At 37.2% G+C, this 27907-nt stretch overlaps 1 protein-coding gene across 15 annotated transcripts in view; it reads left to right on the top strand.

The window, feature by feature from the left end:
- The window catches only part of KDM6A (lysine demethylase 6A), a 150618-nt gene that overhangs the window by 83133 nt on the left and 39578 nt on the right, over positions 1-27907 (top strand). For 3 of the 15 annotated variants that reach the window (XM_053971947.1, XM_053971946.1, XM_053971945.1), the window contains exons 7-17: positions 8752-8806; positions 11568-11602; positions 13927-13992; positions 15141-15234; positions 19964-20090; positions 22648-22746; positions 23073-23292; positions 23854-23988; positions 24430-24585; positions 25244-25339; positions 27249-27353. In XM_053971947.1, coding sequence (XP_053827922.1) covers positions 8752-8806; positions 11568-11602; positions 13927-13992; positions 15141-15234; positions 19964-20090; positions 22648-22746; positions 23073-23292; positions 23854-23988; positions 24430-24585; positions 25244-25339; positions 27249-27353 — 1188 coding nt within the window. The remainder of the gene's footprint in view (positions 1-8751; positions 8807-11567; positions 11603-13926; positions 13993-15140; positions 15235-19963; positions 20091-22647; positions 22747-23072; positions 23293-23853; positions 23989-24429; positions 24586-25243; positions 25340-27248; positions 27354-27907) is intronic. The other 12 variants (XM_053971949.1, XM_053971948.1, XM_053971952.1 and 9 more) reach the window with 7 other exon arrangements.

Here is a 27907-nt window from a genome sequence, read left to right as displayed (position 1 = left end):
ACACTTTGAGCTGTTTCCAGTTCAGCTCAGCTGTGGATTTAAGGTACAGTCCAAGGACTTACCTACTTCGTTTGAAAACAAAGTGTAACTGATTGAAATTTACCAGTTCAAACATCACAATGTGTCACTTGAAGAGAAAACTAAGAACAGGGTTGTAGCTTCTTTAAAAGCCAATCTGACTGTGATTTTAAAAAGCCACACCTTAAACCAGAACTGAGTGACAAGAATATGAGAGGCAAAACAGAAAATGCTTCCTTAGTGAAGAGAATGAAGTGAAGTGCTGGTGCGCTGGTTATGCTCAACCATGGAGAGAGTAAAATGGGGAAGGGGTGTGAGGAAAGTGTGAAGGGATGTTTTCACACAATGTCTGTCTCATTCTCTGGGACACAGAATATCTCATCTTCAAACAAAAGAAAGATAAGAAACCCAAAGCAATGAAAAGACAGAGTTGTCTTGTTGTGCCTTTTTTTGGTATTGTGGACCTTTTTAAAAAGATCCAGGATTTTAGAGAGTAATTAAGGGGGTTGGGATCCATCCTGCCTGTGACTGGCCTTGAGCACAGACCTTTTTCCTGGGGCTCTTTGCCTGGTTTGATCTCCCCGTTCACACGTAGGCAGAAAGTGGAAGTAGCTTTTTCATCTGGTATTGGCTTGTGGCTGCTCTGGATTTCACAGATTGTACCAACGTTGCATTAAAGTACTTTGAAATATCATAATGTTTTTGATGGTATTTAAACATTCATGTTAAGTCTGTAATTGCTAAGAATAAGCCATTGCCAACAGATGAGTCATTGTCAGTGAGAGGCATTGTCAGTAAGAGTCTTCAGGCAAAGGGGGAAGATGGAAGTCTGAAGGTCATATATTCCATGTTTTTCACAATTTTAGAGCATTAACATAAATCATCTGTATTTTATGTAAGCAATTTAAGCACAAAATTAATTTTTACTATTTTAAGATGTTGATGATCAAGATAATTGCTAGAGTGCTGTTTAACAAGCATAAAATCAACTCCCAGTGTTTTTTCAAAAGCAATTACTGGTTTTGCCTGTTCTGCAGTTAAGATTTGCAAATTACTATGAGAATCCTTGACTTTCTCTGTTACCCATTGCCATAAACTCTTGCAACACCAATGCTTTTGAAAATTACTTGGCCTTCAGGCTTACATTAAGGAAAAAAAAGTGTCCCTTCTTGAAAAGAAATCAGTCCTTGGGTAACCTAGCAGATTGGGCAGTGTTACCTTCAGAGGTGAGACATGAAAGCTGAATTTGCCCCTTTCATCAGAAAAGTACAATTAATTCCAAAATGAACTGGCAGTTACTTGGGGGATGGGTTTCTTTTTAATAGATTGATGACTGTAGCAACACCATGCTACTGAGGTTTACCTCACAGTACAGCTTTTTTAGTTTCCTATGTCCTGCTGCCCCTTTCCTGTTCACTGTTTCTTACAAATGACACGAGAAATACTGTGTTCCATGGTGGTAGCTGTGGTGGCACTGTGATAATCTGAAAGGAGAATAAAGCAAGATCTCTAGGGATATTATGTATCTTTTTATTCATTGAGTAAATGTTGTTGGAAAAAATATTCATACTTCTGAGTTCGTGCCACATTATTTCTGACATGCCACTTGCTGTCATGGTCATTTTCCTATTGAATATATTTTGTTTTATCTGGCCTCCTTTTTTCATAGGTGCATGTAATCATCTTGTTTCAGATGTGTGTCTCAGTTCTTCTCTTAAGTACCATTGAATCTTAAACAGTTTCTAGAAAATATGCGGGAATGAAAGATTTCAAAGAGAATTTTGGAGGACATTTCTGTACAACATAGTGCCCCAGAGCCTTTTGAGATCTGGGAGCTGAGCACCAGGTGACAGCTATGGGAAACCTTCTAGTGCTCATCCTGCTTGGTGGTGTTGAAGTCTCGTGTTTTCAGTGGGGATTTACAGCAGTGAACCTGAAAGCCCTTTGAATGCAGAATTCATACTTAAGGGAGAAAATAAACCTTTGTTTTTTCTATTTATTGGATTGATAACATTGAGGGAACAGTGGGGGCCAGGGGGCATATTTTCTGAGGGTTTGGTTTTATGAGGGGAAGCTTTGTTTGCTTTTGTTTGGAGATTTGTGGTAGGGAAATTGTGTGGGTTTTGTTGGATTTTGCTTGGTTTGTGGGGAGAGTTTTTTTTAATGGGTGGTCAGTAGGAATGCTGGACTCAAGCAGGTTGGTTTATAGCAAACAAAGCAATGTTTTGCTTAGGGAATTTTATTTGATTTTATTACAGGTACACCCTGTACCCAGTAACAAAACCTTTAGAAGAATGAGAACTCAATTTCTCATGTTTTCAATTATCTGCCTTTTAGTAGAAATACTGATTCTCTCTTTCACTTACAGATATTTTTCCTCCTCCTTTATACAGAAAACAGTTATTCCAGTAGTTTGCTTCAGGCTTATGCTTTCATCTTGCCCGTAAATCATCAATTTAAATATAATTTTAAATTTCTAATTATTCTTCTAAAGATTCTCATTTGTTAGTAATGTTAAGACATGCTGCTTATATTAGGATAAGAAAAAGGCTGCAAAAGAATTAAAATGTGCATGAATTGTATGAATATGCATGAAATATAAAGAAATTAAATACTGATGTACCAATGAACAGCTTGAAGTATTTATTTATAGTCAGTCAGACACTTTTCTACTACTTATTCAAATACTTCTTCTGTATATATACTTACAAAAGATATTTTTAGCTAGTGCAGCTATTATATGCCAGCACATAACTGTTGTAGACTTATCATTCATGTTTTATGTTCTTTCTCTGAGTATTAAGTAAACAAGTATTTAGGAAAGTGAACATTTGTGATTTTGAGCCTTCATGTGCTGTTTTACCATCTAGTTATCTTTCTTGTATGGGCTTAGATTAGTATTTCTTAAGTTTAAACATTGTACATTGAAACCTTATGTATTTTAATTATTAAAAATAACTAGTCAAAATACATGTCATTATCAGGTGCTTTAGTTTCTTATGTTTAGTTTTATGTCTTTAATTCTACGAGGAACAGCTGCTTTTTCAGGTAAAAAACAAGGTGAAGGGCTTTGGCTCTTGCAGGTTGGATATCCAAGATTTCAAGTGCTTCACACAAAAAAGCATTTTGTGGAAATTAAAATGAAATTAATCAAAAGATAATTTCAATGAAAATATAAGTGGTTGGAAAGCAGTATTTGGGATTGAAATTTCTCTCTTAGTCTTTGTAGTTTGCATATGTCAGTGGTGGAAAGGCACATACAAGAAGTAAATCCATGGAAATTTTTTAATGCAGCATGGCACGGTAACAAAACTGCAGGAGAGTTATTAGTGTGACTGGTTTTGACAGTAGATAATGATACCGCAATGTCTGGCCTACAGAGTGTTCTCTTTTATCCTCTCTTACCTAGTTTTGCTCGGGTTTTAATTCCTGTAAAAGAGAATTACAGGTGTATGTTAGAAATGCCATGATTACAAAGAGGAGTTAAGTGCTAAAACTGAATTACCGTGCTGTGTGGCATCTTCTGTTATTTGGGAGGTGGGGAAGAACACACCATGGGAAGAGGAATAGGTGGTTCAGAAATTGAGCATTCGATCTAAGGGTGTTGGTGGGGCAACCAATATCCTTAGATATCCTTCTTGGCTGGATGGGGCAGCCCTGGGTGCATGGACAGACTGAGGAATTATATGGTGGAGAGGAGTGCTGTGGAAAGGGGCCTGGGTGTCCTTGTCAATGGCCAGGTGAACATGAGCCAGCAGTGCCCTGGCAGCCAGGAGGGACATCCCTGTCCTGGGGGACATCAGGCACAGCATGGCCAGCTGGGCAAGGGAGGGGATTGTCCTGCTCTGCTCTGGGCTGGGGCAGCTTCACCTCAAGTGCTGAGGGCAGTTTTGGGCACCACAATGGAAAAAAGATGTGACGCTATTGGAGAGTGGCCAAAGGCAATGAAGATGGTGCAGGACCCTGAGGAGAAGCCATGGGAAGCTGTGGGCACTTGGTCTGTTCAGCCTGGAGAAAGGAGACTGAGGGGAGACCTCAGTGCAGTTACAGCTTCCTCATGAGGGGCAGAGGAGGGGCAGGCACCGATCTCTGCACTGTGGTGACAGTGACAGGACCCCAGGGAATGGCCTGGAGCTGTGTCAGGGCAGGTTTAGGTTGAATATTAGAAAAAGGTTCTTCCCCCAAGAGGGTGGTTGGGCCCTGGAACAGGCTCCCCAGGGCAGTGGTCACAGCACCAGCCTGGCAGAGCTCAAGAAGGGTTTGGTCAGTGCTCTCAGGTACATAATGTGACATTTGTGGATGGTTCTGTGCAGGGCCAGGAGTTGGACTCAGTGATCCCTGTGGGTCCTCTCCAACTCAGGATATTCATTGATTCTGGTGAGCTTTATTCGTGGATCTTCTCCTTAAGAGGCGTCTCCGTCCAGACAGATCCACTTTTATCAGATGTAGCTGTAAGTGCAAGGTTGGCATTCAGGGCACACAGAAATACTCACAGGGTAGGCACAGGTCACCAGCAAGGACTGGGCTGTGCTTTCTGTGCAGCCTGGGCAGCTGTGGGGGCTGGAGGCTGAGTCCTGGAATGACCCTGGCTCGGGGATCAGCTCCGTGGCTGCGCTGGTGCTGCAGCAGACTCCAGTCATCCCGTTCCCCTGTGACGTTCTCTTGCTGCTGGCAGCCTTTCAGGTTGTTAGCACAGGAATAGCTGAATTCTGATGTTGCAGAAATAATGCATAAAAGGTGGAGGCAAATGGGAGTGTTGAGATAGCTTTGTGAAAATCACTGTATAAGATATTGGTCAGTAAATTCAGATGCAGCCCTTTTATGGCTTGCAAAAATACAGCTTGTATGATCTTTGTTTGAAAATAATTTTTCTCTTAGGGCTTGTCAGAACAAGAGATTTTTCAGAGCACACTGCTGCTATTCAGTGTATATGTATCTGTGGCTTTTGTTCCTTCTGTCCTCCAGCAGGTTTTTTTTTCTCCCATGTGTAAGTTGGCTTTTTATTTGAATGTTGGACAAAGGTACCTGAGTGTTTACACTACACAAACCTTTCTCTTGCAAGCTGATTTTGTTCTGAGCTCAGAAGGCAGTGGAGAGCAGCAGGATGAGCTGCTGTAGCAGCACATGGAGCGTGTCCTCTCCTGACCCTCTCCCCTGGTCCCAGAGATGCCTGGCAAATGGAGGCTTGGCACCCTTCCCTGGCTGGTTACACAAGGCTCTCCATGCCCTACTTATCTGAACAAAAGCTGCTCTGAGCAACACGGGCATCACACCTAGGTCACACAGGCAGAAAAAGCCATCTCCTGACAGAATTTAACTGAGTCATGATGGAGCTTTCCTTCATGGTAAGTCGGTGAGGATTGTCAGGTTTCAGATGATGGCTTGCCTTGCTTGCTGAATATATGCAGAGCCGAGAGCTATTAAACTTGCTGATGTCACCCTGGAGAGGAGGAGGGAGTAGAATCACTACAGAGGTCTCAGGTTTGCATGTAAACAGAGACAGTACTGAAAATCTTGCACTGAAAAGAAAAGGGTTAGTTTTGCTTTTGTCATTTATTGATTAAAGAAACAACAAAACCTTGGGTACTCGCCTGTTACATTTGAAAGAATCAGTATTAATTCTATGAGAGAAAGCATGTTAAGTTACCTAAATCAGCATCAGATTTCTGTTACTTTACTACCAGACCTAGTGCTTTCATCAGTTCTCTTTATATGGAATCCACTGTACCTCTCATCCTTGGAAAGGTTATCTTCGGAATTGTTTCCACAATCAGAGGCAAGTCAAGGACTCCAGAGGAGATGGAATGGGCTGTAGGTAACTCTGCAATTACAGATGGCTACAAATCAAGGTGATTTAGGGCTGGGCTGATCTTAAGAGTCTTTTCTAACCTAAACGATTCTGTGATTGTGCCTTGAGCTGCAGCCCTTGAGAAGAGCCTGTTAGTTTTTAACATTCAGAACACTGCCTTCTAGGTAAATCCTCTTACTGGGGATTTGAATTTCTATAGACTGCTGTCTGCCTTGAGGTATTGTGTGTCGTCTCTGAGCTGCAGCGGCCTCTCCTGCATAACAACTATTCCACACAGCAGTAGCCAGCTCAGTGCTGCAATATTTGAGAGGGGTGCAGATGTTTGCCAGCCGCTGCTGTTGGTTGCAGAAATGGAAGTTGGAAATTATTACTATTTTTTAAATTTTTTGGTGCTGGTAATTGTGATTAGTGGATCTGCATTTGGCTGATGAGGTTGATGTGTTAGAATGTGTGCATGGGGGATTTTTTTGTCTGATTTTGGGTACTTAATGGGGTACTATGTATTATTTATCCGGCAAGAGGTGTAGGTTTGCTCTGTAGGTTTGCTCGTGTGTGTGCATTTCAGAGGTTCTTGGTTTGAAAGCTTCAGGGGTTTCTGTGTATTGCTTTTAATTGTGATAACTGTCTAGTGCAAATGGTGTGGTTTTCGGTAGTTACTGGCTTTGGTTTATCAATTTCTTTACTGTTTGTAGATTAGTGAACAGTGCAAATAGAAATTTAGCACACTAAGAAAATTTTCATGATGTGGATTTTTGAATTTCAAAAGTTGGCTACTGTAGCAGTGAAATTTTTTAGGAGGCATTGCTGAGAATATTTCTGCTTTTTTTTACTGTATAGCACTTAATGCTATTAGCATACTTATATATTAAAATGGTTAGCTATTCTTACATGGTTGCCTGCTTTCTCTCAGTGAGTCTCACTGCAGTAACCCTTCAGAAGAGCTGCTACAGAAGAGTTGTCAATCTTTTTACTTTAGATTTGCTTATTTTTTATAATAGCATTGCTAGATGAGAGCAAATCTATTCCATTCTGCTTTATCTTTCCGTAGTAATTTTAAGTGATGGTGCAAGATGACACATCTGTACAGGAAGGATTTTGTACCTTTTAGATCAGTAACACTGAGTTGTAGAGGCCAGAGCCTTTTTTTTTTTTCTTTTGGCAGGCAAAATGCAATTTAAGATAGAGCATTTTATTTTTATTTAGTTTTTTTTTTTTTTTAAAGTTGTCTGCTTAGTAGAATCACTATGGTAACAGACTAAAGGATGTCTCTGAGGCACTCAACCTGCATTGCAATGTAAGTGAGGGGAGACTGTAAGTTGTCTGCCTGCTGAGCAGTAGGGAAAGGAACAGACACAGCAGAGAAATAAGCTAATAATTAATATTTGTATTATTTAATGCTTGCGCTGAGGTTAAAAGGTTATTTTACGGTGTGAATCCATTGGTTTTTGTGTTCTCTTCTGCGGGGATATTACTAAAATGTTCATTATAAACCATGAATTTGTGTTGTCATTCACCTTGAGTTTGGTTCATTTTTAAAATGCTGTTATATGTTTCATATTATGTTGATGAAGTGAGTGAGGAGGAAGCTGCATCAGTGTATGTCAGAGCTTATGGAAGTGTCAGCATTCTTATCTTGTACTGGATAATACATTAATTTTAGAATTTTTTGTCCCTATTAAAATTAGGGCTTTTCGGAAATCTGATAAAATCTTACACATCTTAGAGATGTGTTTTGTATAGACATGCTGTACTCAAGGAGTTATTATGACCATGAAGAAAGTTAAGCAGCATCTAATAGCTCTGAGTACAATACTGAAAGTGTGTTGCGCCTATCCATTGATACAGACTTTTTTTTTTTTCTTCCCAGCTACTGCAGTAGGCTCCCAGTGCCACCTAGTTTGGCATCCTGAATAGTTTGATCTAAATTATCATTTTTATGCTAAGAAAAGAAAGTGTACTAAAGCGTCAGTCATGTTTTGTGTATTAGAAATCACCTAACACTGTATTTTGTAAAGACCTGTATTTATTAACATTAATATTTCACAGGTGACTCTTAGGTTCCTGTATTCCTAGGCCTTATTCTCTGTTGAACTACTATGTCAATTAAAATTTCATACCATGTGGGGATTTTCTAAAAAGTTTATGGAAAAGCTCAGGCACTGGAGTTTTTGTGCCTGTTCCATTCATTTTTATACACTTATGTCTGAAACTAAATACTGATCATTGAATTAACATGACATTTGCAGACAGACTTCAGTGCTCTGCTTTTGTGACCTTCTTTATAGATGAATGAAAAACTTACCTCAGAACCTAGAATGTCTTAAAAGATATTTTTGGTATTACTTATAGAAAAGTAATTAAAATTATACAAGCTTTAATGTTTAACTGAAGTTTTCTCAACATCTGGAGGAGAGGATGTGAGAACTTATGACCTTCTTATGAACTCATATACTAATCTAGAGGTATTCATATTAAATTCTTTTTGACAAGAGTTCAATTTTTTAAAAGCTTAAAATAACTCAGTTTGTAGGGAGAGTGTTCTGTTTTTCTAGATAGATTGAGTGCTTAAGTATTTAACTCCATGAGGCTGTGAGCTGGTGTGTTTGCAGTCCAACTGTGTATATAAAAGGTTAATCTTCCAATTTTGACCATTCATTTGATGCCTTCATTATTTCAGATGCAACCCCATGTTTTATGAAGATCTGTTGCTATCATACATTCCTAGAAGCATTGAAGTATTTGCAATAAAAAAAATTTACTTTCCTCTAATAAGCAGTTGAACAGAAATTGAAAACTGTTTTTTTTAAGACACATGGTAAAATGCAGTATTGATTTTCAAGTACAAAATTGATTTACTCTTAGTAGTTTGCCCAAGTGCTAGTATTACTTTGTTTGAAAAGCAAATAATTCTTTTTTCTTTCCAGCATTTTCAGTTAGCTTTGATTGACTGCAATCCCTGCACTTTGTCTAACGCTGAAAGTAAGTAACCAATAAGTATTTATTTTGTTGTGGATCTTTTTTTAAGTGTTATGCTCGCAACTGTGTGAATTTTTAATGAACCAGGTCTTCAAAATCAAAAGAATTGGCACTGAGGGAGGGAGACTACAAAACCTGTCTGCCTCTCTCAGTGGAGACAGATGTTCCAGTGGAATTGTGGATTGTTTTAGTAAATGGAATAAGTAAAAATTGAGACTTAACTTATTCATTACTCCAAAAGCTTGAATTCTGGAGGAAATTTACTATTTGACTGCTTTTTATATATTTATAAACCTGGAGCTTGTGCCATGGCAAACATTTAATAGCAATTATTTTAAACTTTGCATCATCTTGATAATCTCTAACTTTTCAGTGATTATTTTCATGCCATTTAAATTTATAGATCCAAAATTCAGCATCAATCTTACTGTAGAAATAAGGAAAAAAAAAAAACCATATTAGTGATTTTTTGATATCAACTATATATTAGTCTATATTTGAACATGTTAATCTTTAATGCAGTGTGATTTATCATAGGCAGAATGTACTGTAGGCTGTAACAGTGTCCTGCAGGTTTTTATCCATGGTTTGTGGAATTGTATGCAAGAATAAACATGTGTTTCTCCATATTTTAGAGTCTGTAAGAATGAAAAGGCAGAGAGTTGTGAAGGAAATTAGTCCTTCAGTTTTTAAGGTACCTTCATGCTTGAGCTTAAGTTGTTGTTCATGTTGAACTTAAGTTACCTCCCAAATCTCACTTCAGAGGCATTGGATATAATATTTAAAAGCATTTCTGTAAAAACTGGATCGAATTGTGAATATTGTATCAGCAAGGTAGTGAAAGGGAGTTTGTTCACATGGCTGAAACCACTGGCTGTATCAAGGAGCCAGCTGTGCTTCAAGGCTGTCTTCAAAGCTTTGTCACTTATCAGCAATAGGCACAGATAATTTTGTAAAAATTTGCAGAATTCTCACAGAGTCAATAGGCTTTTATTACTTTTCTACTCGACATGTGATTCTTTATTGTATTTTGTGTTTGTTCATATTCTTTCTCACTAACTTTATCGGTTTTCACTAAACCTCTGGATTTCTGTAAGGTTTTCCTAACCCTTGCCCTCCAGTCCTCTCTGCCCCCAGATTTGTGTAGAGGGGTGGCCCTATGTAAAGGCTTCAGTGCCTGACAAACCCAGAGGAGGAGAGGGAAGAGGACTGAGAGGTGCTTGGCCAGGTCCCACTGTGCTGTTCTGGAAGGAGAACTGAACCCCTTGCCCCAGAGTGTTGGGTACCCTCACTAAATGCTCCATTTAATCCTCCCTCTTGCATTTCTAAGGGCTGGGTGAGTAGCAGCATTACACTGAGTGTGTTCCCAGCAGAAATGTTTGAGTACTAAGCATCTCCTCTTCCTATTTAGGCTATCTCTAATCTGACACCTTTAATTTTCTTTTCCCCTCCAAGGCATCACTTCATTTTGAAGCTTCACACTGAAGGGGTTTTGTTAGAAGGGGAAAAAATGAGAGAGACGTTTTTTTAGATAATGAACTCCTGAAACAAATGCAGGGCTTTTCTTTCATCAGTACACAGTGAAGTTTGATGATGCAGTGAATATAATGGGTGTGTTATGTGCCCTTTAGCAAGGAACACAAAAAGTTTATTAAAATTTTAGATGATGCATTTCATTCTGACCTGGTTTCCAAAGTGCACTTGGCTTCCTTCTTTATAGCAGAGGACAAAGCAGTGCACAAAGGGAGATATTTTCCCTCCCTTATGACCCAGAGTGAAACCCTGAACTCCATATTACCTGTATATATGGTAATTTGATGTCACACTATTCTGTAGCTTCAAGAGAGAGAAATCTGTGTAATTGAAGTAAATTGAGCTTGGCTCAAACACAGGTAATCCTCACAAACATGGAGCAAAAATCTGTCTCGAAGGAACTTTTCTTTCCTCATCAAAGCAGAATGAGGATTACATTCATCTCAATTAGCTTCAGCTATCTACCAGTCCATGGATAGCCCACCTTAGCAGTTCTCAAGTCTTTCTTGTGATGATTTGAGCAGTGTGAGGGTAATTTTCTCTCTGCTTTTACTCTGGAACAACTCATTTTTCTTTCTCCAGCCAGCAATCTTCTTGCCTGCACAGGCTGCTGGTAGTATTACGGCATTCTGGACAATTTATATGAGGGATTGAAAATGCTTAACAGTAACAATAAAAGTATCACCTGTAATTAACATTATCACCTGTACTTAAATTTCTGGTTGAGTTTAACAAGGGAAAGACAATTCCTAAAAGGAAGAAAAAACACCTAAATTTAAGATCCCATATAAAACTGGCAGTGTGTAACATAATGTTCTGTAACCCAGCCTAGTCTATTTCTTGGCAGCTGAATGAAAATGTTTATTTCTAGCTTGGTTATGTACAGAAAATACTACCTGTGTTCTCTTACCTCAGCTTTAAGAGATTTTATTGCTAAATTTACTGAAAGGTTAATGGACTCTCTGTTTCAGAATACCAATAAATCTATGGACTGCTTTTCTCAGTATCTGTTTGCAGTTTTCGTGCTTTGTTAGGATATTAATTTTCTGTCAGGTCTGGTATATTGAGTGTAAAATATCAATGTAAAAAAAGTACTCTTTTGGTATTTTCAAAATGTAATTTGTCTTGGTTAGCATTGGTAAATGTGAAACATTTTTTATCCCTCACTTCAAAACATTGCAATTGCTCTTGTTCATTAAAACTAATAATTTTGATTTTCCTACTCTTACAGTTCAGTTTCACATTGCCCACTTATATGAAATCCAGGTAAGCTTTTAAGCTCATTTTCATAAAGTGTGGTTGAGTTTCAGACTATGTAATGGAATCAGTCTGTGGAATTCAGATTATAAATGCTTTAGTAAAGTTAGACTAAAGTCTTGAATCACTCAAGAAACTTGACTTTCTTTGGCTAAATTAAAAATATTTTGTGTGTGGAGTCTCATGCTATAAAATGGGATAGTTATCTTAATAAACATATATTTACTAATCTCCCAATTTGAGTGCAAAAAAAAAAAAATCCCAAAATGCAACTTCCAGGAAAATTCTTTTATGAGATTCTATTTATATTTGAAAGGTTATATGTAGATTTAAAGATACAAAGTTTCTCAATTTGTATGTATGTATATTCATATTGTTTCTCATGTACACACACAGAGAGAATCAATTCCAACCAGTTGCCCATGTGCCTTTTCAGTATATGTGGTATATTTGACATGAAATTTTCAAATTTAAGTGCAATTCTAAAAGCTTTTAAATTTTCAAATTAAATCAATGCATGTGGCATTAGGGATCTGTGGTCAACAGCAAATAAAGCTGTGTTACTAATTCTGGGTCAAATCCTACCACAGAGCTTTTCAGGTGAATCTTTTGGGAAATTACAGAACACTTCCTGAGCTTCCAGAATATAAGTAAATTGAAACCAAGTGGCTACTGAGACATCTATGGTATATTTGAGATTTGACTGACACTGGTTACATAATGTAGATGTTGTGCCCTTTTACCACATTTATAGGTATCATATGGCTGAGGAAGGGATGTGAAATGAAAACAAGACCTGTTGTAAATGAAATGGGTGACAGACTATATTTTCAGTCAGTTAGAAAGTAAGTGCTGTCTTTTGATGGCACAGTGAAGTACGGCCTGAAGTATTTCTATATAAATAATAGATACCAATCTGATAAACAGAATATTTTTGAGTGCTTTTGGTGCAAAGTTGTATGACAGGACAGAAATCTGCCATCCCAAAGCACCATTAAGCAAGTTCATGGATTGTTGTGGTTCTTGGCTACCATCCAGATTCCATTCAGCACATCAGTTCTGTTTTACTCCAGCAGATCACAAGGAAGTTAAACACCCCAAGTCACCATGCCAGGTGTCCTGTTTGTGTGATCAGTGTTAACTGTGCTTAAGCTGTGCTTTCTGGCTGACAATTACAAGGCAGCAGGAACTTTGTTTTAATGCAAGTCAGAGCAAAAAAGTTTCAGTGCATTGTGCTCTTAGGTTTGGTTTGTCTCACAGTTCTGGTGGGGAGAGGTATCTTGTTTTTTGGAATTTGACAAACTGACAACCAAAAGAGTCTTGGCTTCATTCTGGATATTACCTCTGGCACAATTAGAGAGATTTTGGAGACAGGCTAGTTGCTCAGTTTCCTTTACAGCACCCAGTGAAACAGTTTTTTGAACCCCTCCATATACTTGCAAATTATATACTCTCTTAATATTAATGAAAAAGTTAATTCATTTCTCAATCAAGTACCACAGTACTGCACTTTAAATGATGAATTGCCAGGCTCTGGACAAGAGACAAGCCTGGGGCTGATGAGGATTAGCAGTGGCTAATGCTGGTTTCTAATATTTCACCTCTGGAAGTGAGATGGCTTGTGTGATGTCTAAAGAAAGATGCTGGATTGGGTTCTCCACCCCTTTTCCATTTCTAAGACCATTCATGATGCAGCCAAACATCAAGGACTTTGGAATTAGCATAGAGGCATAAGGTTCTTCCCTGTGATGGTGGTGAGGCCCTGGACAGGTTGCCAGAGAAGCTGTGGGTGCTCTGTCTCTGGAAGTGTCCAAGGCCAGGTCAGAGCTCTGAGCCACCTCATCTAGTGAAAGGTGTCCCTGCCAATGGCAGGCCATTGGAATTAGATGGTATTTTAGATACTTTCCAACCCAAATCATTCTGATTCGATGAAATAAAACCAAATGTAAACATTGGGACAGGTTTTGTTAGTATTTTAAGGCATACAGGTAATCAGATTTCTAAAGGGTAAATGCTACAAAAATAACAAAAGTAAAAAATACTCTAGGTGTGGAAAACATGTCCTATTTTAAAATGCCTTTCTGATACCTCCTGAGCCTTTAAACATATTTTTCAAAGTGTGACTATTAGGCACTAATATTTACCTAATTTGACATCTGGATTGCTGCCTCTGCTTTCATGCTCTACAGTGAACTTCCGTTCATTTGCTCAACATTCATAGTCATATACTACAAATTTTGTTCCCAATGCTAAATTTAAAATATTTTCCTGATTGTTTTTCTTTTGCTGGACATGGATATTTTATTTATTTATATTATTTGTTTTCTTACCAGTTGTCTGCATTTCATGAACACCAATTAAAAATCTTTCCTACCAACTTCCCCTTGTTCCATTTGAAAGTATGTAATTGCTGCTTTAATTTTTCTTCCTGACTAGAATAAGGCTTTTAAATCACCAATTTGTCTTTTGTGATTTTGAGATTTCAAGAACTTGATAACATTTTAAAATTCTACTAGGTATTTAATTGTTTCATTTTCTTCCCAGTTGTCCGTTCAAAACACCCATACTAATTACTGTGTACTCCTTGCTTAAAACAAATGTAATTAAGCCACAGTCATTTGCATTTAGTTGGCCCCATTTATTTTAATGCACTCTCATCTCCTTGCCAGAATGAAGTCTAATGTTGAATTACCTAAAAGCATATTTGTGGAAGAGGAGGCACAGAACAGTGGAACATCTAAAATACATTCGCTTTTAAGCAACTATTGTTAGGGAATGCAAAGATAACTGCTGACATTATTACCAAATAATTCATCAAATACTTATTGAGAAGTCTTAACCTTTAATACACACAAACCAGCTCATACAGTTCACAGAAGTCAATAAAGACCCCCAACCCTAACCTGGAAATGTTTTTCCTGTACCAAAACCTGTTTGTATAGGGAATTGAAAATTGAATGTTTCTAGACCGTAGGCACACCTAAACTATACAGCAGATAATAAGATGTACCTTCATTATCTAGGCATAAACCTTTTAATTCTACATGTGGTGGGACTCTTACCAGGACAACAAATATCTTGAAAGTGGCAGTTCAAATATACCAAAGGAAGGAAAGAGGCAAAATGATACCAGCTACCAATTACTGATGATCTTGGTTTTGTTACATATTTCTTGGGAGGAATTTGTGTGGGATTTTCTCAGACGTAGATTCACAGTCAAGTATTCCCCTTAAAAGCAGAATATTCAATATTGTAGTGTAAGAAGCATAATGCATGTATGAGGAGTTGACAAAATTTAATAATTTGCAAATTTCCCTCAATTATTTTAAGTAGATCGTTTCTATTAAATACTATATTTATGGAAGTTATTCTCTTACCATATATATACGTCATTCATTAAAGCTTTCATATGCACTGTATGCAAAAAAAAAAAAAATCTATAATTTTTTGTCAATGTGTTTGTGTGCTGTCAGTGCTGTGAAATCGTTGCTATTGGTGATCTGTTGTAAGCTCTATGATTAATCCATTTACTTTTTTCCTTTTGCAGAGAAAGTATCACTCTGCAAAGGAAGCTTATGAACAGCTTTTGCAGATCGAAAACCTTCCTGCACAAGTAAAAGCAACTGTCTTACAGCAGTTAGGTATGTAAAATTAACTTTTATTTTCCTCTGTGTTTCGTTTTTGCCATCTTTGCCTTCAGCAGTGTTTTTTAAGGCTCCATTTCCAAAGGGAGTCTTAGACACACTGCACATGGTACGTGAGATTTTCACCCAAATAGAACATGTAGCAGTAGATATTCAATTAAATAAGAGAGGAGGAAAATATTTTGATTAAACTTACAAAATTAAAAAGCTCCTGTGTGTTAGATTTTGGGCAGTGAGAGGGTGGTTTTTCAGAGAAAGAGGGCAGCAGTTGGAATTCTGTGTTCTCTGTTCTGCCTCTGTTAACATCCCATGAAAAAACGTAAATACTCTGTGTCAGACTAGAAGAACATGGCAACTGAAAAATTTACCTTTTCTTTTGCTATAATTATACTCTGTAATGAAAACCAGCTTCTGTAACTAAAAGGTTTATCATCAGGTTCCATTAAAAAGACCACATAAAAAGCAAAAAGGATTTTTTAAAAATGGTCGTATTCCATGTTTATAGAAAGCTGATAAACAATTTCTAGCCAAGAATTTCTAAAAAGTGGATAGAATAAAATCCTTTTTTCCTCTATACCATATAAAAGTTTTTCCAGAATATTTTGTTAAAATTGTTCAACCCAGTACAGAACTTCTTCATTCACCTTCTCCATGTTCTTCATCTAATTTATTATTATAAGTATTAATTTAGCCTGCTTATGCCCATTTTTATTTTTTCCCTCTTCACATAGTGGTCATTTAAATCAAATTTGTAACTGGCATTAAGTTATGGCCACAGTGCTTTCTTTTTCTGTGATGCAGGTTGTGTATGGATTTGGAGTGGGATAATTTGTGCTCTGTGACAGAATGTCAAAATCAGTGGGCTAATTTTGAGTCATCTCTGTGAAATCACAAGTGAAACTGCTGGAGGAGTTTGCTGCAGGACTCTGGGTGTTGCTCTTTTTGCTGTCACAGGACAGTGTTGCTTACATCCCAGTAAGCCCTTTGAATTTATTTTTTTTTAGCTTGATATTATGTCACCTAGTATAAATTGTCAGCAGTTTCATCCAGAAAGGCTGTACATCTGATCAGTGGAAGACAGGCTTCTCAGAAGAGCTGACCAGCTCTTTTTCATCTTTGTTTGATGTATGTTGCCACAATAGAAGCAAAGGCACATGGTTGTATTCATAAAATCCTGCCACAGGTCTCTGTGCTAGCAGTAAGAGCAGTGACTTTGAGAATTGTCTGCTGTCTGAAAACTGGATTAACTCTCTTTATTCAGTCAGCATAGGTCACCCAGTTTTGTTGTCTGGGTAGCTTCTATGTGGAGAAAGGGATAGAGTGGTCTTAAGTGGAACATTGAAGGAATAATGCCTTTTCCTTTGCTCTTCTCTGTTAACAGTGGTATTTATCAGAGTGTGGTGTTTATCGCAGATTTAGTCTTTAGCAGCTGGTAATAAAAACACCTCCTCAGGAAGCACAGTCCGGGTGGTGCGCTGCTGCTTAGAAAAAATAATAGAAAATACCTGCCATCTGCCAGAATGCTACTTGCAAAACCCAGTCAAAACATGTTTGTATTTGTATATTGAACTCTTTTTTTTTTTTTTTCCACTTTGACAGAAAAAAAATCAGTTTGAAAATAGCTTTTGTTTATTTTCCTTCACTAGTTAAAGTTTATTGAGCCAGATTGGAATTTAGGCAAATTCAGATGTCTTGTGAGAGAATTACTAGAATCTCTGCTCCTGTTGCTGGTTTCCAAAGCTGTGACTGTGGAGGAGAACCCTGTGATTCCCAGATAAACACATACCCAGTTGAGCTGATAAGTGCTGACTAGTTCAGGTGGTCATCACAGTAAGATCTTCCTTCTCTTTGCTGTTCCATTTGCTTTCCAGACAAAAATTCTTTTCACCACTTTGCCCAAAATGACATTAAATTAATGAGACTGAAGATCAAATCTGTCCCAATATTCTTTCTCCAGTTGTGTTCAGCTGTTGGATAAGGAAGAGTGTAAGAGCAACATAAACATCTGCTTAGAGTTCCCAAGTGCACTCCCAATTATTTTTGTCTGGGGGTATTGCTAGATGGTGTCTCTGTAATTGGATGTGGCATCTGAGGTGCTGAAATGGGGAGGAATTTAATGTCTTCAGAGACACTCACATTTACTAAAGAAAAAGTGATTGCCACAAGTTCAGTGTAAGAATGATTGATAAGCATGAAAAAAAGACTCATGAGCTAGGCTAGCACATCAGAGGGATTTTTTCCAAATCCATTCCAAATGAGATTACAGCGATCTGCAAAAGAGCATGGAACATTTGTGAAGGATGGACAAGGTCTGTGGTTTGGTTTATTGTATTAAAAATGTCCCAGCAGTGGAAAAGTAGTCAGTTATGCTGGTTGAGAATTGGAGATAGGTCTTGCAAATGGGAGACTGCCCAGCTTAGGAGTTCTTCATCACCTTCTTTATGTACATTCTTCATCTTATGCTCAAGAACAGATCCAGTTTCCCCTGCCTATGCTATTCTAGTGGAAAACTTATGTTTGCTCTCCCTTTCTTGCTTTCTGCCTTTTTCAGCTCTCTGTGCAGGAAGATAAAATTGGGAAGCAGCCCTTGTTTCAGCAGAGAAGCCAGATAGGGATTGCTGGTTCTCATTTCTGTCTTCTAGAAATAGACTCGTTCTTTTTTATCAGTGAACCTCAGTAAAGATCTCACAAAGATACAAGATGTTATCTTTCAATCCAGCAAGGTTCTGATGAAACAGAAAATAGGCACACAACGTTTCTAAAGATAGAGGAAATTGTTTAATGTCTTTTTTTTACCATTGTTCATAATCCCTGAACTAATATCTTTATCTCAGGTTTTGTCTGGAACAGCACCTGGTACATATATCCTTAACATACAATTACTCAGGTGATTCCAGTAACCAACCTCAGAGAAGCCTTTTTTCTTAAAGCATGAGTATCGTCTGTATGCTGAAGAACTTCAGAGGCTTGGGATTTGAATAGAAATCAAAGTTTGTTTATTAATTTAGTGACACAAAGTTGTTTATCGTGGCTGCAAAAATCACTGTGGTTTTTTCCTTTTTTATTCCCTGATTGGTAGATTTTTTTACTAGATCGATTTTCAGTCAAGATAAAGTACTTTCTGCAGCACTGTAACCACTTGACTCCTTACCTGACATTTCTTACAGTCCATTAAATATTCGAACTTCTGCTTGTGACCACAATTTTCAAGTGATATTTCTGAGACCACCTCAGGCAAATCTTGTTTAGCAGCTGTGATTTTGTTTTTGACTGCCTTTGTTCAAGTTTGGAAGTTTGCATTCCATTTGCAGAAGTGTGGTGTCTGTTAACAAGTATGAGCCCATGGAATAAAAAAAATGAGCTGTATCAAACAGGTAGAATAAAAATCATAAAGGAAAGTGTAATTACAGAGAGTGAGCTGAGCCTGCAAATACCCATCAGTTTCTTCTCAGTCTTGCCTGTCCATGTACTTAGACTTGATCAAAAAGCACCAATTTAGGGTGCTGAATGTTTAGGCCTCAGAAATTTTAAGTGGACAGGCAGTGCAGGTATGTGCTCAACTCTGTCATTAACCAGAACATTATACAAACCTTGGGTAATTTATGAAATCAGTTTCATAGTGTTCCACAAGGGGCTGTTTATGGGTGTGACAGGGACAGTCTTCTGTCACATCTAACATTTTACAAATGTTTTCTGAAAAGCAGTGGCTTGTTGAGACAAATACATGACTATTGAGCAAACAGCAAGACATTGCTGAGCACTGTGGTATGCAGTGATTTCAGCAAGCCAACTGCTGGCCACAAAAGATTTCCTTGTTTGTACTCATTGTATGAACAGCAGTGAGATGGTTTTGTGGCTGCTTGAAGGAATTCCATCTGAGCATGGAGGCAGATGAGGAGCAGCTGGAGAAGGTGGTGAAGGTGCTTTGTTTGAAGTGGTAACCAAGCCTTGCATCAGTGCTAGAACAGAGATGCATTTTAATAAGCATGTAAAATATTATTGGGGAGGATGGGTTGTGGGAGGCCTTTAAAGTGGGGATGAATAATTTGTCTAATGTAATGAAAGAAGAAAAGTAATTTGAAAGAATATGACGTGTGGTTAGATTAATTTGTTATGTAGATGAGAGGTGATGGCATTTGTCAAGGTGAATGGAAAATACGTTATATTAATGAGGAGGAAATGACAATGTAAGAAAGATTCAAGTGGAGATGCAAAAATTCTTAGTCCAAATGTAGATATGGGACAAATAAAAGGATTTAGAAGAAAAAAGTAAACAATGTAATATATAGGTGTTGCACATGTTAGATACAAATATATATGTATGTATAAAAAACATAATTGCTATGTGTGACAGGGAGAATGGTTGCATTTTTTACAATGTCAGGAAAGCATCTGTGTTCAGAGGAGGAAAGACATTAATATTCACTTTTATAGTAGAAGATTGAGCAGTTCATAATTGTGCTCCTGATCTCTTAGAAAATTATTTAAACCCAAAAAAGTGCTTTAAAATTCTGTGAAAGTAATTTTAATTTTGAGTCTTTTTTGTCCTGTAATTTTAGTATGGAACTTTAAAAGTCTTTAAAACTTTGTAATGTATATATAAGTGGTTTTATTGCTTGATATTCTTATTCTTAAAGAGACACCAATGCTACAAAGTCCTGCTGTGCCAGAGTATTAAATGGTCTTGGGGAATTTCACTTCTCCCATTTGTGAATTGTTTTTGTAGGCTGGATGCATCACACCGTGGATCAGCTTGGAGACAAGGCAACCAAGGAAAGCTATGCTATACAGTATCTCCAGAAATCTCTGGAAGCAGATCCAAATTCTGGTCAATCCTGGTATTTCCTTGGAAGGTGAGAACAGACTTCATAGACACTGTAACTATATTGGTGAATTTTTTTGAGGATACTCATTATTGTATCTTACATGGTTTTTCTTCTTAATCCTGTCAGAGGAAAAATGAAGGGAAAGTACGTATATATCTACTGAAGTCTTAAGTTTTCTGGGAAGTGTATGAAAAGAAAAGGTGCTAACATATTTGGGGTGAATAAAGATTAGAAGTTGAAATGAAGTATGTTACCCAAGTTGCTCTGCTTTTTTGTAGTTATTATTCAGTCTACACATTTACAGTAATCTGAATATATCCAGCCTGGTTTTACCTATTACTCTCACTCTTTTTCGCAAATCCTTTCTAAATGTTGTTACTTTTCTTCATACCTTTTTCATAATTCTTTCTCTCTTTATTTTCTCAGAATCTCCCTCCTAATCTCAGTTTTTGCACTGAAATACAAACATTTTCCTAGGCAGACATCCACTTTTAAAGAGCATACACAGCAATGTATGGCTCAGACTGATCCATTCTAATGTGTATTTAAGTGTTCAATTAATTTTGTAGCCTTTGACAGTATTTTTTTACTTGAAAAAATAACATTCCCAGATGTAAATCATACAAATTTGATGAGTTTTTCTGGTCTCCTTTTTAAGAAAATTGAGTATTTCACTTAAGCCAGCAGTAACTATTGAAATACTCAAGTTTTGGAGAAAGCTTTGAGGGCAATTCAAGTCCATATGTGAACACATCACTTCTTTTGAGGAATACATTTAAAAAGAATGAGGCAAAAATAAAATTAATATCCTAACCTCAGTGTCTTCCAGCTGACATTCTTGGGGATTCTGGTCACATACAGCTGGAACCTATTTTTGATTTTGTCATACTAATAATATTTCTCCAGCTGTTCCTGTAAGACAGGGATCTCCAACCAGCGCTGAGTGTGTGGGGCAGAGGGGCAAGGCAAGTGTGGAGGGAAAAGGGAAAATGAGCCAGGGATCATCTTGTGCATCTTATCTTCCACTGGGCTAAAATCCTGTTTTTTCTTCAGTAGTCCCATTCCAGATGCCTTGAGCAAGTTGAGTTCTCAGGCATGGTGGAGCTGGAGTTCCTCCACATGTGCAGCTGCTGTGCTCTGCTGGTGGTCAGGGTGAAGCCTAGGATCCTACAGACAAGGGGGAGAATTGAGGAAATGGGATGAAAAATTTAGTGGGAGCATTTGTTCTGCTTTACAAGGAGGACTAGAACAAAAATGTTTCTGTGCCCCGTTTCTCCAGTCCATACTCTGGCAGGAGGAGGAGGACAGGGTTATGGGGTTGTGCATTCACTCTTTTTTCTCTCCTCATGTAATCCCTTGTGCTGTTCCTTCCTCTGCTGGCTGTCCAAACCAGATAGCAAGTTGGTTGAAGCTATCTTTCAAAATACATCACCATCTCCCTTCTCTCCCACTGGAAAAACTCCATCTGCCAAAGTTTTGTGAGGGCCTAACGTTAGTGCTATCCTAATGAGAGGCTTTATGTGTGTGATAGCCAGGCAGAGTGAAACATGTCTGTTGGACATTGGTTAGATTGTCATTACAACAATCTCCTGAAACTTTACAATCTCCTGAAACATTGTATTCACAATTAATGGATGATTTTAGGCAAAGTAATGCTATATTTTATTGTATTCATTTCAAAGTGCTCAAAAATACTTGCAAGAGTGTAGCATGTTTGACAAACCTTTGTCTGTACTATTCTGCTTGGTTTTTATTATTCACTAGAATTAATTTTCTGTTGTTATTTATGTGTTTGGAAAGTTGTCAGTTCCTTTTCCAACAGGGAAAGTTGTTACAGACAACACATGACACAGTTACTGTTTATTAAACTAGTAAATATATATATAGATGGATATTTGATCTTGGCTTTATTTGGAGCTTTTAATTTTAGAAGTGTACGTATCATTCCCTGTGGTATAATTGTAGTTCTCTTTAATGCCAGAATACCTTTGAATTTGTATGTGAGGAATTAAAGTAAGACATATAAAAATACAGAATCACACAACCTTTTCCAAAATTTGGTGCTCTGTATATGCAGTACAAGTAACTGGTTTGTTCATTGCTTAAATAAGATTGAGATGCAAGAAATGCTCATAAAAAGCTCCCAGGCAGTCAGGGACCATCCTGGTTGAGTTGGTCAGTATCTCTCAATAATTCTGTTTTGTAGAACATTAAGTTTTATAACCATTTGTTTGATGAAATAGGTAACTTAATTGTTTCACTGTAATGCTATCTGTAGATAAATACTGTTTTTTTTGACTGATAAGGTATCACCAGTGAAAGAAATGCAAATCTATCAAATGTGGGATGACTGTTTTCCTTACAAATGTAGTAATCCAGGGTTTAAGTAGATTTGAGGTGCTTAAATAAATAATTAGTAATACATGTCGAGGTGTTTGAGTCTGTCTGTGGCTGGCATTCAGAAAGAGCAAATGTTGGGTGTGTATTTGCATGACTTAACATTTATCAGATCAGACTTGGTAAGCCATGCTCAATGATTACCTTCTATAAATACTACTACCAAAGTTCTCTTTTCTTTTCCCAGGTGCTATTCAAGTATTGGGAAAGTTCAGGATGCCTTTATATCTTATAGGCAATCTATTGATAAATCAGAAGCAAGTGCAGATACATGGTGTTCAATAGGGTAAGAATGATACAGGGTAATACAATGATATACTTCCATGCTATTATATATAAATAAAGAATATCAACTTTTTGCAAATTCAGAGGGACTGTAAAGTCTTTTTTATTTATACACCCGTGTTGACAGACTTGTCTGATTTGAAGTTTAAATAATGAATTACTATTTGCTTTCTCAATGTTTTAAAATACTGAAAATGTTACATACAATGTTCCAAGTTTTATATAATGCCAAGATTTATTAAGGGGTTGGGGAGGGATGTGTGTATTTGAGTTCCTCATGTCTTGACTTTGTTATTAATTCTCAACTTCACTAATCTTTCTATTCAGTGTGCTGTACCAACAGCAAAATCAGCCTATGGATGCTTTACAGGCCTATATCTGTGCTGTACAATTGGACCATGGCCATGCTGCAGCCTGGATGGACCTAGGCACACTCTATGAGTCCTGCAACCAGCCTCAGGATGCCATTAAATGCTACTTAAATGCAACTAGGAGCAAAAATTGTAGTAATACCTCTGCACTTGCAGCACGGATAAAGTATTTACAGGTAAAACTAATGTTTTAAGCAGGGGAAATACTCTTCAAACACACAGCAGAGGGGAGGGGAGAAGTCACACATGAGTTTAACTTACAGTTGTTTGTGGTGTGTTTAACCTGTTTTCATGTGTACTGTAAGCATATCATAGCCTGTAATATTTTATTTCTTCATTTTTAAGTGGAACTTAATTCCTTATAAACCCTATTTTGCACATTTAATCAAAACATACTGTTTTACATCATTTTGCTTTTTTCTTTGTATTTGTCTACATTTTTAAGTTCTCATAACATATAGTGAGAATACGCAACACACTATCTTTCACTCTTGTTTGCAATTTCAGAAAAAAGGAATTATGAGACCTCTGAATCCAGAGCTCATCTTTGTTCTGATTCTCACAAAGGTTTATATTCTGGTTACCCTCTTTATACCTAGCACCTTTCTAAACCCCAAAATTTTAAATCTGTCCTCTCTTTAAGACGTAATTAGCTACAGCATTTAGGAAGATTTCATGGACTTGCTCTTACTAAAGTAGGCTTGTGTTAAATTTGCTTTTTACATAATTTTTCCTAGGCTCAGTTGTGTAACCTTCCACAAGGTAGTCTACAGAATAAAACTAAATTACTTCCTAGTATTGAGGAGGCATGGAGCCTACCAATCCCCGCAGAGCTTACCTCCAGGCAGGGTGCCATGAACACAGCACAGCAGGTGAGAAGTTGGGTTATGTTCTGCAGGTGCCCAGCTTTAAGGGTTCTTTACAATCGGTAGTGGTCAAGCTTATTTTATTGAGCACAGGATTGGCTTTTATTAAAAGAAGCCTTTGATTTATTTGCAGAGGGATATTAGATCAAGGAGCTCCCTATAATGTGGGAGAAATATGGGGGTACCAATTTAGAACCTTTGTGGATTTTCATGATTTTAAAAGCTTTCATCTTAAATAGAAATGCTGCAGTGGTTTAATAATCCGGTGAAAGGTACACATTCCTCCATTGATGACCATATGGAAACTGATTTTTCAGTTATTGAGATCAGCTTCAGAATATCTACTCGGCCCTTTTAATGTATGTGGGCTGCTAAAATTATAAAATTGAAAGGAAAGCATTAAGAATATATAGAACCATATTTTTGTCTTCCTTCTGTGATTCTTAGGCTTGTAAACCTCATCATCCAAATACTGAACCTGTACTAGGCCTCACTCAAACACCAATTTCACAGCAATCCTTGCCACTACACATGATTCCTTCTAGCCAAGTAGATGACCTGACCAGTCCTGCCAAGAGGAAAAGAACATCTAGTCCAACAAAGGTATATATTCTGATGAACTAGAGCCCCCTACCAAAATTATATGGAAAATATGCACTGAAATGATGCAGCATGCACAGAATTTGTGCGGTAAATTTTAATCCTTTGGCATCAAGGTGGGGAATGTCTTTAGAAATTTTAAAAAACATTTTTCAGTGGTGTGTTTTATCAGATTCCAGCTTAGGCAGGAGGTGCATAAGGGCAGTGCACATTGGTGGCACTCTACTGCAGTTGTAGTCGTGTCAGTGAAGAAGTACAGTTGTAGTCTGATGATTGAGAGGGAGACAATCATGTCATCCTGTCTATTGCCTTTGCTTATATTTAGAATTCAAGTGTTTCATCATCATGTAATAGTGTTACAGTAGATAAAGTATTCAGTTTTGAAAGTAGCATACATTTAAGTTAATTGCATAATTTGATTTGCTTGTTTTTCTTTATGGTATTAGATATCATTAACTTTTTTCTCAGACTACCCTGATACTGTTGGGAATGGTAGAATGAGACTTGGTTATTTTAGTACATTCTTACTATTATATATTTTTATATTATTGTTCTTGAAACAATTACTAGTTCTTTCATAAATAAGGTAAAATCTAGATAGTAAAATAAATTTTGTTGGCCCTTTGATAGTCACACATTTTAATGTAACATTTTCTCTCAGAATACTTCAGATGTTTGGAGCAGTGGCCATACAGTGTCACATCCTCCTGTACAGCAACAAATTCATTCTTGGTGCTTGACACCACAGAAATTACAGGTATGTATGGGAGATCTTCAGAAGCTCTGTTAAATATTTTGTTTATTTCTTTATTCTTTTTAAGAAAATAAACCTGGGACATGTTCTGGTTTCACATTCTTGAAATTTAGTGTAAAATACTTCCCAGGGTATAGTTCAAGTTTGAATATTTGTGGCCTCTCTATGTGAGACAAGTTCTAGTAGGAAACTAAATGATCTCTAGGAGAAGCTGAACACTTTCATTGTATGATTTCTATAATTTATAAAATAAGTATGTACACTAACTCTTTTTTCTTACGATGTTTTAAAGACAGATATGCAAATTGTCACACTTGTGTGCAAAGTGAGTTTTGTGACTTGCTGTAGTATGGGGGATATTGAAAGAGGTGTAGAAGTATTGTTGTAATATCATCCCTTCCTCTGAGGGTTGCTTCTTGTATCAAATTGCATAAACAAATAAGCACATTCCATGAAACCATTACTCAAATGAAATCTGCTGCTGCTTTTCTGTATTATGTGTTAGCTAATACAATTATATGAAATGCTAGATTTTAGTTTGGAAATCTTATTTTGGGTGTTTTTAGTCAGGAAATTTTGTTGTCTCTTCAGTTCATTAGGGCATGCAGTGAGCTTCAGCAGGAATTCCATATATTGAAAATCGGGCCCTGCTGGAAAATTTTACCCATGCATTGCACATGCTTTGGATGCAAAGAGAAATAGAAGGGAGCACAGTGCAGAGGCAGAAAGCATTCTCATTAACTGAGCAATGTTCCCCTCAATTCCAATATAGCTCTTCAACTGTTTGTCTGAACAATATTGGCTTTATTATACTGTATAATTTTCCCTCCCTCTTTCTCCTGCCTCCCCACCCCTTTGGTTCTTCCACAGTCATTGTCTCTCTCTCTCTCTCCAAGCATTCTCATTATTTCCCTCTGCTTATTTTATATATGACTACTTTTTCCCCTTTTCAGTCTCACCTTTTTCCAGATCCAACTTCCTTCTCTAAGCAGAACCTCAGTAGGCCTCTCTTGAGTACAGTAGACTGGATGTGCTGGCAATAGCTTGACAAGGTTCCAGCACATATAAAAAGGAAAGCCAAAAATGTATGATGCAAGAGGAGAGTGAATAAAAAAAGCCTTTATTGCATCTTCAAAGTTGGCCTTTCAAAATTGGCAACTCAGAGGCTGGATGGATATGGCATGTTACATATACATGCATATATATATATATATATATATATATTATTTATTGCACTCCCCTCCAGAGGGAATTCAGAATAGAAGGTACTGGTAATCCAGCGATTTTGGCATGATCCATCTTCATCTGCTTTTTAAGTCATACCACTTAGCAGCAGCAGTCTTACTGGTAGGATGATGAACGGTGCTGAGTATTTTAAAATGAGTAAAGAGATCAGATTTCTGGTAATAGATAACTAAATTTATCAGTTACAAACAAGTTCAATATTGTAACTTAAGATATTGCTCTTACTAATGAAATCATACCATTTTCTGGGGTTTTTTTATATTTTCAGGAGAAGTTTTTCATGTGTGCCTATTGGTTTAATTCACTTTGTGAATTAATAAAAAAATAGCGCAATACAAAATGGTGTTAAAATGTACATAATTATGATAAGAATTCCATATAATCATACTTGAATGTAGTTTCCTTTTATGGTACCAGCACACTTAATTTCAGTGTGGCAGTAATAATTATACACGCAAATAACTTACAGAGTCTCTTTAGTTTTAGTAACTAAGGTTGTTTGCAAGAGAGTGTATGGAAAGATGTTTGAATCTGTAATAGAAATCTTGATTATTTTCAGCTTTTTAAGTCTTGTCTTCATGGATACTTTTTAGTATTTTATGCAAGAAAGTTATCTAAAAAGCCCATGCAGTTTTAATGATTATGAACCACACTGCTGTTTTTTTAGCACTTGGAACAGCTGCGTGCAAACCGAAATAATCTAAATCCAGCACAGAAACTTATGCTGGAACAGCTGGAGAGTCAGTTTGTCTTGATGCAGCAACACCAGCAGGTGAGAACAAAAATATTTTTCTTATCTATAACACTTTTGTCAGTAATGGAGACTATTGTGTGTTTCTAGAATTCTAAAGAATTTCTGCTGTACAGAGTTCTCATGCCCTTTGCTGTGTTATGTTAATTTTTTTTGGATAAAGGATAGTTGTGGATTAGTGGTTGAAACATAATGAGTTTAGCTGTGTTTTATTATAGGGCAGCTGGTTAATGTAAAAGTTTTCAAGCCACACTTTCAAAGTAATGTGAGTGGATATATCTGAAAGCAGTTTTGCTTGAAAATACTTGGCTGTAGTAACAGCTTTTCTCTCATCCTGTCATTGCTCACTTCTCTCTCCCTCTGTCCAGCATCAGCAGTAAAACACTCAGACTGAAGGGCCAAGAAAAAAAGTGTGCTGATAGCTTTACTTAACATTTACTCAGCATTTTTATGAGCTTGACAGTTCTCAAAATCAACTGTGAAGATCTTAAAATGAGTATAAAATTGGAACTGACCAGTGCAGTAAAGTACACAAACCTTGTATGACCCTTCCTTTCTCAGTTCCGCAGCCAATG

Source organism: Vidua macroura, chromosome 2 (genome assembly GCF_024509145.1).
Source record: "Vidua macroura isolate BioBank_ID:100142 chromosome 2, ASM2450914v1, whole genome shotgun sequence".
NCBI classification, from domain to species: domain Eukaryota; kingdom Metazoa; phylum Chordata; class Aves; order Passeriformes; family Viduidae; genus Vidua; species Vidua macroura.
This window is presented reverse-complemented; position numbering and strand designations above follow the sequence as displayed.